A 13355-nucleotide genomic window follows, 5' to 3' on the forward strand; every position below is an offset into this window, starting at 1 on the left:
TGTCTCGAGTTCTTGTAACAGACCATTTGTCAATTATGGAACATTGTATACCGATTCATTGAGGTGCATACTTGTATCTGAAAGGCCAAATGTTGGAGATATATATATATATCTATATATATATATATATTTATATATTTATATATGTATATGTGTGTATATATATATATATATATATATATATATATATATATATATATATATATATATATATATATATATATATATATATATATATATATATATATATATATATAATATATATATATATATATATATATATATATATATATATATATACATACATACATATATATATATATTATATATATATATATATATATATATATATATATATATATATATATATATATGATATAAAACCATCTAATGGTGGTACATTATAACCACTCTACCATTAAATTTCGTTTACACATTACTCGCATTTTCGTTACTTTTGCTGGGGTTTTTTTTTTTTTTTTTTTTAAATCAAACTTCATCGACAGTGACATCAACAGTGCGAGTGACATCAACACACGTAGGTACACTGTATGCCACCCAGTGAATGCAATGGACACCCGCAACACGTACCAATTGGTTATTCGTTTTGTATTCAAACTAATTTGTGCTTTTAATGAGATAGTTACAGAATAAAGTCAAAGCTATATATATTTTATAATAATAATTCAAAGAAAAATTACATTAATTCTGTTGGGTTTATTCTGCATTTGCGGTGTTATTCCTTCAGAAGTGCATGTGTTTCAAAACCAAAGTGTACAGGAATACAATTTAATTAACAATCGAGATAGAAAATGAAATTTATTTGAGAAGGCTGCGCAGCGCACCCTTTTAAAGTCGTAGCATGACCTGTGACCTTTCTTCCACAAAGGTGTGGCCGTCAGGTAGCGGTCCACGCACTGCCACGCCTGCAGCACGAACCCGCCCAACAGCAAATTCTACACCCGACAGGTGTAAGTTAAGAGCTGAGAGTTATTTGTTGTTTTCTTTCCTTTATAAAATAAGATATTTGGGGAAAAGTTAAAATTTCATGCCAATCGTCTTCACTTCCATGGGATGAAGTGCACACAGTTGAGACGGTTTCCACTGGGGATCCAAGTAAACACAAGATATCTGGGAAACATCCGCATGCCAGAGGTCGATGCCATATCGGGAGCATTATTTTCGCCCGGAATGAAGTTATTCCATAAAATGTTAATGTTTTGAGATTAAATCTACAAAAACTCTTAATGCGACGCCGGTTCACTCAACCATCTCGACTTTAATCACAGCTGCGTGTTCGGCCATTTTCATTTTGGTTTCCTGAGTTAGAGTCTCGGCGGGTTCTGATTTTGAAGGATTTATTCATTCGGAATTGATCCCCTTATTCTATGCCTTGTTGCGTTTACACTTTGATGTAAACTTTGCATGTTTTCTTTTTAACATCTTGAGGTTATGCCAACGTGATGGTCTTGTTTTTGTAATCCTCAAGTCAAGTCGAGCGATACTTGTTGGGAGAGAGACTGGTTCATGTCATGATGCGGATTGAAGTTCCATCCCTGAGTGTTTCGCTAAATGTCCTTTTCCTAACTGCAAACGGCTTTTTTCGAATTGATTGGCGATGGTGTTTGGTATGAGAATATGCTTGCACGTGGCCTTTTGACCTTGCTTTGGTGCCTTCTGTAATTCGAACCCCATGGCATTTCCAAATAATACAAAGAATAAAGATTTATACAACGTTTTGCTTGTACACCTGTTGGGAACCAATGGTGCTATTTCACAGCCACCACATTCTCTTCCATCTTGCTTTTTTTTACTTTACTTCCTTTAACTCCACGCCGTCTGTGCCGATCATTCGCGTAGGCCTTGGAGTCCCTCTACTTGGGCCAACGGTATTTCGTCCTTGTAATGATTATCGGGCCTTATAGTCTAGCTGTGGGTATCTTACCTTTGAAAAAACAGGCCATCGTGGCTCCAATGCGTGCCGGCGCTGTGTCGGTAATGATGCAACCAACAGGATTTCAAAGTATACTTTATCATGAGTATCGTAGTTGGAAAACCCACCATATAATTGGTTTTGTCATAGATTCCAATGGGGTTGCTTGAAAATTCTCACTTCAGGATGTAACACTTCGGACTGCATGATGTAATTGGTTTCACCATGGAGTATGGACGTACCTTTCTACCTGGTACTCCAGCAATCCATCTGTGTTTTTGATTATAAGGGCACATGACATGGAATAATTATCCTTTACAATGTACACATTTTCGAAAGCTAATTTCAGGGATATTCATCAAGGGAAAAGAAGAATAAGTGCGTTTTTCCTCTGAACACAAGGCCACCTATCTCGTTCCACCGAGACGAGACAAAGCCACTTCCTCTTTCCTTTGCCTTCAGTTTCGGCTTCACTGGGCAAAGGTCCCAAACAACTAAAACAAAAGGTGGCGTTTTGTTTCCTCACCCACCACCTCAACTATCAATAGGTGCCCCAGGTAGCTGTACGATGTCTTCAGTTGTGGCTAACTTCGTTCTAGAAGAGCTAAAGCAAAAGATATTTCAGATGGATGAAGATTGGCCTGCTTGCTCCTGGGACCATTGTTCACATTATATACAGCGCATTCAGAAAGTATTCAGACCCCTTCACTTTTTTCACATTTTGTTATGTTGCAGCCTTCTGCTGAAATCGTTTAAATTCATTTTTTCCCTCATCAATCTACACTCAATACCCCATAATGACAAAGAGAAAACAGGATTTTAGAAAGTTTTGCAAATTTATTAAAAAGAAAAAACTGAAATATGACATTGATATAAGTATTCATACCCTTTGCTATGACACTTGAAATTTAGCTCAGGTGCCTCCCATTTGTCTTGATCATCTTTGAGATGTTTTTACACCTTGATTGGAGTCCACCTGTGGTAAATTCAATTGATTGGACATGATTTGGAATGGCACACACCTGTCTGTATAAGGTCTCACAGCCGACAATGCATATCAGAGCAAAAACCAAGCCATGAGGTCGAAGGAACCTGCAGAACTCAGAGACAAGATTGTGTCGAGGCACAGAACTGGGCTTTATAGCAGAGTGGCAAGACGGAAGCCTCTCCTCAGTGAAAGACACATGAAAGCCCGCTTGGAGTTTGCAAAAAAGCACCTAAAGGACTCTCAGACTGTGAGAAACAAGATTCTGTGGTCTGATGAAACCAAGATTGAACTGTTTGGCTTCCGTCTGGCCACTCTGCCATAAAGCCCAGATCGGTGGAGTGTTGCAGTGATGGTTGTCCTTCTGGAAGTTTCTCCCATCTCCACACAGGATCTCTGGAGCTCAGCCAGAGTGACCATCGGGTTCTTGGTCACCTCTCTTACCAAGGCCCTTCTCCCCCGATTGCTCAGTTTGACCGGGCGGCCAGCTCAAGGAAGAGTCCTGGTTGTTCCAAACTTCTTCCATTTAAGAATTATGGAGGCCACTGTGCTCTTGGGAACCTTCAATGCAGCAGAATTTTTTTGTAGGCTTCCCCAGATCTGTGCCTCGACACAATCCTGTCTCTGAGCTCTGCAGGTTCCTTCGACCTCATGGCTTGGTTTTTGCTCTGATATGCATTGTCGGCTGTGAGACCTTATATAGATAGGTGTGTGCCTTTCCAAATCATGTCCAATCAATTGAATTTACCACAGGTGGACTCCAATCAAGGTGTAGAAACATCTCAAAGATGATCAAGACAAATGGGAGGCACCTGAGCTAAATTTCAAGTGTCATAGCAAAGGGTATGAATACTTATGTCAATGTCATATTTCAGTTTTTTCTTTTTAATAAATTTGCAAAACTTTCTAAAATCCTGTTTTCTCTTTGTCATTATGGGGTATTGAGTGTAGATTGATGAGGGAAAAAATGAATTTAAACGATTTCAGCATAAGGCTGCAACATAACAAAATGTGAAAAATGTGAAGGGGTCTGAATACTTTCTGAATGTACTGTATGTAATTGGGGACCTCAGAGTTGCTTATTCCCATTTGAGTTGCTTCTTCCCAAGCATCAGCTTCACCAAGGAAACATCAGCTTTGTTGTGTGCAGAGCTTCGTCGCAATCGAGACGGTTCAAAGAGAACTCACATACAGCAACACAGTGCTCCAGTAGCTTTTAATTACTGCAACTCAAATAGCCAAAAAGTACAAATTAGAAAGTGTTGGTATTTCTCATTTTGGAACCATGTTACAAACACTGGGAATCTAAACATCTTTGACGGCCTCGTGAGTTTGGGGAAAACTATGATCTAACTAATCACATCTTTCGAGTCTCAAACCAACTTGGATGTCGCATTCCGCACCATGGTCCTCAAAATAAAGTGGTCTTTTGAAGATCCCAAGACAAGGCCACACTCCCAAAGTTTGCTTCCTTTTCATGGATTTGTTGTTTTTTGTGGTAAGAGATTGGACGTGCCATTTTCATGGAACCACACTTCCGCTCCGCTAGCAACAGCAAATGTTCGTATAATGAACAGCACAAGGTGTAACAGGTAAATCGGCAAAAGATGGACGATGCCAAGAACGTCAAATCCGAGAGATCCGTGCGTTCTACTTGACCTTATCGTACAACTCGTACGCAAATTGTTCCGTATGAGCAAGATCGATGGCAACGCCAATAAAATCGATTTCAAACTTGAATGGGCCTGTGACTTGATCCCCCATAGTTATTCCAATGCCGTTCACCTGGAAGGAATATGAGGGAAAAGAAGCAAAAAAAAAAAGAAAAGAAGAATAAGTAATGGTCTTGGATCAAGGAAAGCCATTAAAATCCATTTCCATGTCAATTTTATATTAAAAGTTTTTTTTGTCTACATAGTCGAGGCTCATGAAAGAGCTGGTATGCTGAACGGATCAGGAAGAAACGGACAAAAACGGAAACCAAAACGAGAGTTATGGGGTGGACAAGATGGACACAGAAGGACAACTCAAAGAAGGGGAAAATTGGAAGGAGGGGGAATTTGGGTGGGTTATGAGTGGAGGTGAGCAGCGATTCTGGATTTTGGGAGTTTCACCAGAAGAGGGTTGCCTGCAGAAACCTGGGAGGGCAAGAGAGGGGTAGGGGAGGGGGGCATGCGGGATGGGAGGGGGAACAAGGTACAGAAATGGAGGATGCAAGACCAGAGAAGAGGCGGTGGAAGACAGAGACCACCGGCCCATCTGCGATGTGAAAATGATAGGCCCAAGGTCTCCACTTCATCGAGGGAGATTCCAATGATCTTGACGACCTCGGTTTCCACGATGTCAGGCTGAGCACGGTGTGAGGCAGGGGAGCCACAAGTCGAGAGTAATTCTTATGGAAGTTATTTGGAAAAGTAATCGAAATGAAGGATGAGGTCCTGAATCCGTCGTCAAATTTGCATGTGTGTATCTATATAAATAACTACGTTGTGATGTCAACAGGAATGAAATCAGGCAACCCTGATGGATGATGACGAACCTTGTACTCCCCGCTCCTCAACCCACAAATCACAAACTTCCACTTGTATGGTGAGAGGATGCTGCAAAATGGAGAGGGACATTCTTTGGAGAGCAAGGTTTCCAGGATGTGGATGGTAATATACCTCTCTACCTGTCAAGTGTTAGAGGCTAGTACCCATGTAGATACTGCTGATAGACAAAGTACCCATTTAGATACTGGTGATAGTTTCGATACTGCTGATAGACACAATACCCATTTAGATACTGCTGATAGACATAATACCCATTTAAATACTGCTGATAGACAATACCCATTTATATATTCCTGATAGACATAATACCCATTTATATATTGCTGATAGACATAATACCCATTTATATATTGCTGATAGACATAATACCCATTTAGATACTGCTGATAGACATAATACCCATTTATATATTGCTGATAGACATAATACCCATTTATATATTGCTGATAGACATAATACCCATTTATATATTGCTGATAGACATAATACCCATTTATATATTGCTGATAGACATAATACCCATTTATATATTGCTGATAGACATAATACCCATTTATATATTGCTGATAGACATAATACCCATTTATATATTGCTGATAGACATAATACCCATTTATATATTGCTGATAGACATAATACCCATTTATATATTGCTCATAGACATAATACCCATTTAGATACTGCTGATAGACATAATACCCATTTATATATTGCTGATAGACATAATACCCATTTATATATTGCTGATAGACATAATACCCATTTATATATTGCTGATAGACATAATACCCATTTATATATTGCTGATAGACATAATACCCATTTATATATTGCTGATAGACATAATACCCATTTATATATTGCTGATAGACATAATACCCATTTATATATTGCTGATAGACAAAATACCCATTTATATATTGCTGATAGACATAATACCCATTTATATATTGCTGATAGACATAATACCCATTTATATATTGCTGATAGACATAATACCCATTTATATATTGTTGATAGACATAATACCCATTTAGATACTGCTGATAGACATAATACCCATTTATATATTGCTGATAGACATAATACCCATTTATATATTGCTGATAGACATAATACCCATTTATATATTGCTGATAGACATAATACCCATTTATATATTGCTGATAGACATAATACCCATTTATATATTGCTGATAGACATAATACCCATTTATATATTGCTGATAGACATAATACCCATTTATATATTGCTGATAGACATAATACCCATTTATATATTGCTGATAGACATAATACCCATTTATATATTGCTGATAGACATAATACCCATTTATATATTGCTGATAGACATAATACCCATTTATATATTGCTGATAGACATAATACCCATTTATATATTGCTGATAGACATAATACCCATTTATATATTGCTGATAGACATAATACCCATTTATATATTGCTGATAGACATAACACCCATTTAGATACTGCCCGATACACATGATTCAGACAAGTTTGATAACAGCCTTTGCTAGAGTTTGGTGTGAGGGTTTTGGATTTGTCGAATCGGTGGGAAATATTGAAGGTTCTTCTTCTTCTTTCGTTTGCAGCCCTTGGTTGCGAGTAGCATCACCGGTCGAAGTGGGCGCAGCTGTGCTGCTGATGCAGTGCCCTGTGTAAGTCACGGCGGGAACTTTCAATGTGTTCATGGTCCTGCTGATCGCTCTTCTCCTCTTCACAAAGGACATCGTGGGATCTTTTACGTCCACAAACTAATAGCCGGCGAAGCCGGTGTTGTCAATAAACGAGTACGTATTATGTTGAAAACCTGATTATGCCTTGGCTCAAGAATCCGAAGCGCAGTGGAGGCAGCCATCTTGCGGATGCGGAAGTATGCATAACAAATTTAAAACGTTCATTAGGAGTTTCTTTCACCCGTCATCGTTTGATTCACAATCTTATGCACCTCCGATGTATTAATAAAATAATTTAAGACCAACATCGGCCCGCACGGGCCTGGTTATCTTCAACAAAACGCGTCACCAAACACCGGACCCAATGAGAGTCGAGCATTTGCAAAAATATTTCTAAAATGAAATCGCTCAATGGTGGCCGCCATCGACCGGATGCGGAAGTTTGCATAAAACAATTGCGAAAAAGTTCAATAGGAGTTTGTTTCACCTGTCGTTCTTTGATTCACAATCTAATGAAACCTCTAATTAGTAATTAAAATACGTTAAGACCAACCTCGTTATCTTCAACGAAAATCGTCATCAAACACCAGAACCAATGAGATTTGAGCATTTGAATGCTCAATCAATCACCAGAACCAATCCAGTTTAACGTCCCATCAGGGCATCCTGGGAACATTATTTATTCTGATGACAGCTAACAGATGATGATCATTATTACAGCACTTGTGTGAGTATTGTAGCCCTAAAAACATTTGATGCAAGTCCTCTTACCTTGTCGAGCCACAGTGCAGACTGCGCATCTTGAATTCGACCTCGAGAAGTTAAAAAGAACTTGGAAAACGGAATCTGCAAACAATGATCATCAGACAATTAGACATTTTTATTGTGATTCATAAACGGGAGTTAAGAAGTGTCCCACTCCAATCATGAAATAATGCACCTGCACACACAAAATGGCACAGGTGTCACCCACAAAGTCTGGCCAACTCGACTAAGGTGTCGTAATAGGTGCCATTTTGTCACCCAACCAGGTCCCAGCGCTGTGCAATCGTAGCTATAAAGACGCAAATTACCAAGTGATGTTGGACCAGCTGAGACGTGGATGGGAATGAAATCGGGGGATGGGATGAGATAGGTTCAAGGGTGGTTAGAGGTAGAAGCTTGGGGCTTGGAGTAAGAAAAATGTCCAGGGACCGTGCACCAGGCCCTAAATGGTCAACCCTTTCAATCCCAGGAACGACTCGCCTGAATCTCAATATCAATACATTTTGATGGGAATGGTGAGCACATCCAATTTATACTTCACTCGCAGCATTCCATTGCATCCCGAGGCCTCTCAGAGCTCGCGATCGATTGCGATAGCAGATAACGTGACATTTACTAGTGAGTGTTTCACATTGGTTTGTCCGAAAATATCATCCTTGTAACTTACATTATTGGCCAATACCTATCTTGGAATTTACCTTGCCAAGCCAAGCACCCTTTTGCCTGGTCAGGTAGGATAAAACGGGAAATTCCTCAGGATCCTGTCTATCTCGTGAATGACATCCCACTGATACACGACACCATTATGATCACAATCAGGAGCGATAAAACACATGGATGTGTGATAATCCGAAGGTAATACGCAGTATTGAATGGGTAACAAAATGCCGCCTGAAAATCACGTGACACGGCTTGGCCAATGACATCAGGAGGTGGTGAGTTGTAAACATGACCAGACTCTGTATATGGCACTGCTTCCAGCCACCACCACACATTATTCCCAGTGGCAGGCGAGTTCCTGATGTCCTTGAAAGACAAACTTTTTGACTCGACCTCTCCACTTTTAAAAAAAACGATGGATTATTGTAATCGGCTCTGTCTGTCGTCTGTCACGCTATCTATCTCCTCCTAACCAGTAATGCAGAAATTTGCCAAACTTGATACTTATCATCACCACATGGTAAGAAGGTGCAAGAGCAGTAACATTTTTGGTCCCACCCTTTGCGTCTCTGGGGCCCTTTGCGTCTCTGGGGTCCCTTTGCGTCTCTGGGGTCCCTTTGCGTCTCTGGGGTCCCTTTGCGTCTCTGGGGTCCCTTTGCGTCTCTGGGGTCCCTTTGCGTCTCTGGGGTCCCTTTGCGTCTCTGGGGTCCCTTTGCGTCTCTGGGGTACCTTTGCGTCTCTGGGGTCCCTTTACGTCTCTGGGGTCCCTTTGCGTCTGTGGGGTCCCTTTGCGTCTAAGGGGTGGGGGTCAAAAGGTCAGATGCAACAAATTGCAATTGCGGGCACATTTTTAAACATCTTTTAAGGAAACTTTGTATATGCAATCAACATTGGGGGACACCTGAAATATGTAACGATTATTTGGATCGGAGCCCTAGTTCATGGTCCAGGTGCTGAGGGCTTTTGCTCAAAACAGAATCATTTTTTTAACCCCAAATGTAATGTTGGCTCATTCCTGATGGAACGTTTTGCCATCTTACAACTTTCTCTTCGGTGTGGAGCGTGGGGATTTGCGACGGCGCACCATCGACTTCACTCTCGTTTTGGTTTCTACTTGCTTGTATATTACACGGTGATGTGACAATATGCGATCCAAGCAAACATACCTTGACATCTTGCCAATAGGGTCCACCCCGTGTATAGATGAAGTAGTTGTAGAGATCGTCGTGGTGCACATTAAAGAAATTCTCTACAATAATAAACACCATCAGGGGACGTCCATCCCCACGTACACGAAGGTGCAAGACATTGAACGGAGACCAGTCGTAGTGTTTGCTCTTGCCAAACGATCCCTTCAACGTATGGGGAAAATAAAAAGAGTTCTCATCACCTTGTGCCAAATCTTACGCACACCTGCTGGTAAAGGAGGACAAACAAATGAAGAGAACAAAACTCCAAACACCTTAACTTTCTTGGAACGCAAAGTGGAGTATCCGCTGTAGCGCACTTTCCCATCTGGTGCAGGTTCTGTGCTTAAAGATCCCTGGAAAAGCAACGTGCGGCCACTCTTCCCAAAAGAAATAGATGCTTCACTTTTTCCACCAATTTCCTTGTCTGTCGAAACTTCCCATTTCTTAAGGCTGTTCTCATCATCAAATTTCCAGATTACATTGGTCTGCCTCAACAGGTAAATATCCAGTGGAATTCCATCTGGTCCCAGTAGTTTATCCATAGTTTCTTCTTTTAAGAGATCTATATTTTCTGACAGTGCCTTCATTGGCCAAAAGGTGCGATTGCTGAATGTCCTGCTGGAAAACTTGTATGTGTGGATTGCAGTACTCCATGGGGAACGCCACATCCACGACCTCCCTAAACACGCATGTCGGCAGCTGCAAGTGACAAATCTGAGCAACATCTGCAGTTCTGGAAAGGGGAATGGGGTGAGGGAGGGGGCAATGGGATGGAACCACAATACAACATGTCAAAACGAAAAGTTATTCTCCGCACTTCAGTGTGCACTAATCAGGGTTAAATACATCATGGAAAGGTCTTCACAGGGCATCAATGGGGTAGCATCATTGGCTACGGGTGCGGCTGTACCACTGATGCAGTGCTCTCTGATGGTTAGAGCAGGAGTTTGTAATTTATTCAGGATGCCGGTAATAACTTGTGCACTCTTTGCAAAGGACATCGTGGGATCTTTAACATCTACCAACTAATGCTGGCACACGGAACACCCAATTTAACATCCATCAGATAGATGGAAGACAATGTTCCGACATCAGTTCCGACAAAGAAGCCCCGGCCTCCCAGGTGTTGCGAGATACCTATATAAAATAGGGTGGTCCAAAAGCTTTGACGTTCCGATTTTTTAAATGCGGCACCTCCCCAAAACCTTCCATATATTGAGAAAATAATTCAGCAAAAATAATAGTAATAATATATGTAGAAAGTATGGATTTCTAAGGAATATCCGACAATATTAAATAATTAAATAAGGCAAGTTTGTGTGTGAACATCTGTAAATCATAGAAAGAAAAAACAGGGCTGCTCCGATCTCCATCAAATTTTGCATACCTGTTGGTCAGAACATGTCAGGACATAGGCACAAAGAAGCCCCGCCCTCCCAGGTGTGGCGAGATACCTGGGAGTCACGACCCGTGGGATACATACCTGGGAATCTCGACCCAACAATCCGCAGGTACTAAGGTACCATTTAACTCAGATTGCATGAAACGTGAGCAAATCTACAGTAAGCCTCTAGTGCTGCCAAACACCATTCACCATGTTCAGGAGACGCAGTGAATGATGTTCATCTCTTGAGAATGAATGAGCATGAATGACAAGAATTGTTCTTAATGTGACATTACTCTTGTAATTATTGCACAGCACTCTGTGCTGCATCTATCAATAACATCTGAATGTATGAATAATATCTGGATCAATAACATCTGAATGTATGAATAATATCTGGATCAATAACATCTGAATGTATGAATAATATCTGGATCAATAACATCTGAATGTATGAATAATATCTGGATCAATAACATCTGAATGTATGAATAATATCTGGATCAATAACATCTGAATGTATGAATAATATCTGGATCAATAACATCTGAATGTATGAATAATATCTGGATCAATAACATCTGAATGTATGAATAATATCTGGATCAATAACATCTGAATGTATGAAAAATATCTGGATCAATAACATGTGGATCTATCTATAATAGCCAGCGAAGCCGGTGTTGTCAATGAACGCGTACGTATTATGTTGAAAAAACAGATTATGCTGGATCCCTTGGCTTGAGAATTTCGAAGCTTTGACGCACCAAATCGCTCAATGGAGGCCGCCATCTTGCGGATGCGGAAGTATGCATAACTAATTTGAAAAAGTTCCATAGGAGTTTGTTTCACCCGTCTTTGTTTGATTCACAATCCTATGCACCTCTAATTTATAATTAAAATACTTTAAGACCAACCTCGGCCTGCCCGGGCCCTCGTTATCTTCAACGAAAATCGTCACCAAACACCGGAACCAATGAGATTCGAGCATTTGAAAAATGTTTTTTAAAGCTTATTACCGTTTCGGAGGGTGAAAACGGCGTCAAATATTCTAAAATTGACGAAGAATTATTTTTTAGAAATCTCGCGGCCGTAGGGGATAGTTTTTCACGGCCGGAAATATCCGAAGTTGAGACGGAATTCACCGAATTAATCAAGAAAATTTAATCAATTTTAATCTCATCTAGAATGCAAATGGTGCCTACTACACCTACTACACCGACGGTACCTACTACACCTACCTACTACGAAGTACCTAACCTACTGATGCCATGGTGATGGGTAAAATAGTGGCAAGAGGCTTTGGCTTCGCCGGCTCATTGCGGCTTTGCAGTGTTAGGGTACTACTACTAGTAATAGTATAATATCTGCCGATTATGTGCATGAATGGGACCATTAAAAGGTTACATCTTCGTTGATAAGAGATGGTCATTTTACCATAACATAACATGACTGTGCACATTGTGGTAATCTTAAGACAGGTACAACTCACGCAGCGTCGATGTCACGTGTTTAAATGACCGACCCCAATGCAGGAACAGCAATGCTCAACCGGAAGTAATTGGATTGATTGTCACAACCCGAAAAACATTGATCAATCTGTTCACGTTTACACGGTATATCATTCGATATCTATATAAATATACAGATAAAATAAATATACAGTCGTTCCGCAGGAAGTCGTCATGAAACAACAAGAGTAAAGCATGCATGATGAAGAAGAAGAATCAACAACAACAACAACAACAACAAGGCACACGTCGGTATATTTGGGATGTTGCTGTAATGCTGTTGTCTTTCATTTTCTACCACCAGATTCACAGGTCAAAGTATCGACCATGATGATCTTCATGTTTTAAAAAAGCACAATTATTTTAACGAGATTCGCACCGGATATTTAAACGGCGATGGAATGTTGATTTTTTACTTTCCTTGATGTGTCAAAGTCGATGATGTTTATTACAACGTCATACTGTATCAGATGCAAAGCAGGGGTGTTGTGTTGAAAATTTCACATGACGTCACACACCCGGGCGCTTCACACGCGCTTTTCGCATGACGTCACAGATCGGGCGATGATCATGTAAAAGGCGCTTCACCCTCGTCTTTAACACGACGTCACATCCGGGCGCTTCGATCACGGATCGATAACAGGCGCGGCACATCGTTCACAATGGTGAACACGTGTA

At 40.4% G+C, this 13355-nt stretch overlaps 1 protein-coding gene across 2 annotated transcripts; it reads right to left on the reverse strand.

The window, feature by feature from the left end:
• Window positions 1-4117: 4117 nt before the first annotated feature.
• On the reverse strand, window positions 4118-12731 carry NDUFAF1 (NADH:ubiquinone oxidoreductase complex assembly factor 1). 2 transcript variants are annotated; one of them, XM_078786140.1, is made up of 5 exons: window positions 12659-12731; window positions 10055-10515; window positions 9759-9944; window positions 7939-8013; window positions 4118-4703 (listed from the first exon to the last, which is right to left on the reverse strand). In XM_078786140.1, the coding sequence occupies exons 2-5, from the start codon at window positions 10505-10507 to the stop codon at window positions 4569-4571; spliced, it is 849 nt and encodes a 282-aa protein (XP_078642266.1). In that variant the 5' UTR covers window positions 10508-10515; window positions 12659-12731; the 3' UTR covers window positions 4118-4568. The 2 variants fall into 2 exon arrangements, with proteins under 2 accessions (XP_078642266.1, XP_067982119.1); XM_068126018.2 differs by lacking the exon at window positions 12659-12731 and adding an exon at window positions 11934-11973.
• Between the last annotated feature and the right edge of the window lie 624 nt (window positions 12732-13355).

This window comes from Myxine glutinosa, chromosome 10 (genome assembly GCF_964187855.1).
Source record: "Myxine glutinosa chromosome 10, kmMyxGlut1.1, whole genome shotgun sequence".
Classification (NCBI taxonomy): Eukaryota; Metazoa; Chordata; class Myxini; order Myxiniformes; family Myxinidae; genus Myxine; species Myxine glutinosa.

Excerpts from the sequence above, each read along its gene's own strand:
- NDUFAF1 (XM_068126018.2), bottom strand. The coding sequence starts at position 11,958 with ATGGCGGCCTCCATTGAGCGATTTG. Across the intron at positions 9,945-10,054 it reads TGCGTTCCAAGAAAGTTAAG|GGATCGTTTGGCAAGAGCAA; the intron begins GTGTTTGGAGTT and ends CATACGTTGAAG. Across the intron at positions 4,704-7,938 it reads CTGCACTGTGGCTCGACAAG|GTGAACGGCATTGGAATAAC; the intron begins GTAAGAGGACTT and ends TATTCCTTCCAG.